This window comes from Charadrius vociferus, unplaced genomic scaffold (assembly GCF_000708025.1).
Source record: "Charadrius vociferus isolate BGI_N301 unplaced genomic scaffold, ASM70802v2 scaffold2550, whole genome shotgun sequence".
In the NCBI taxonomy this organism is placed as follows: Eukaryota; Metazoa; Chordata; class Aves; order Charadriiformes; family Charadriidae; genus Charadrius; species Charadrius vociferus.
Genome location: NW_009646383.1, coordinates 92,098 through 92,565, shown reverse-complemented (window position 1 = coordinate 92,565; position 468 = coordinate 92,098). Strand labels below are relative to the sequence as shown.

The window sequence follows — 468 nt, the reverse complement described above, 5'->3', positions numbered from 1 at the left end:
GGCGTGAGTGAGCAGCACGTGTGTCCCGGGGGCGGCTGTCCGTAGCGCTGGCGCCTGTGCGGCCTGACGAAGCGTGTGCGAGCAACGTTTCAGTGCTTGAAAGAAACCCCGCGTGTTCCGCTCCTGCATGGTGGAGCTGCGGCGGCCCGAGCGCGGCCAGCCCTGGTGCGGGGCTGCCCGTATGGCACGTGGGGATGCCGTCCTCGAGCAAGGGGCGCGCGCCTGGGGAGCACCTCAGCTCCAGGACCGGTGTCTCCGGTGCAAAACAAGATCCCGTCCGGGCTCTGGTTTCTTCTCCCGTGCAGACGCAGCCCCGCAGCGAGCAGCTGGGACGGGGCAAGGGGCTGGGGAACATGTGCCGGGGGTTCGCCCTCCTCTTGCCAGGGCTCTGCCCGCTCCCCTCGGGGCACGAGGCAGGTCAGAGGCTGAGCTCCACCCGGTGGAGACAGTGGCCCCCGTTTGGCCCCC

The 468-nt window shown here is 70.1% G+C and overlaps 1 protein-coding gene across 1 annotated transcript in view; it reads left to right on the top strand.

Annotated features, from left to right (window-relative positions):
* LRP1 (low density lipoprotein receptor-related protein 1) overlaps positions 1 to 468 on the top strand; it is a gene marked incomplete at its 3' end in the record, with an annotated part of 90,949 nt that overhangs the window by 7,504 nt on the left and 82,977 nt on the right. Inside the window, 1 exon segment of the mRNA XM_009894377.1 lies at positions 306 to 417. Coding sequence (XP_009892679.1) covers positions 306 to 417 — 112 coding nt within the window.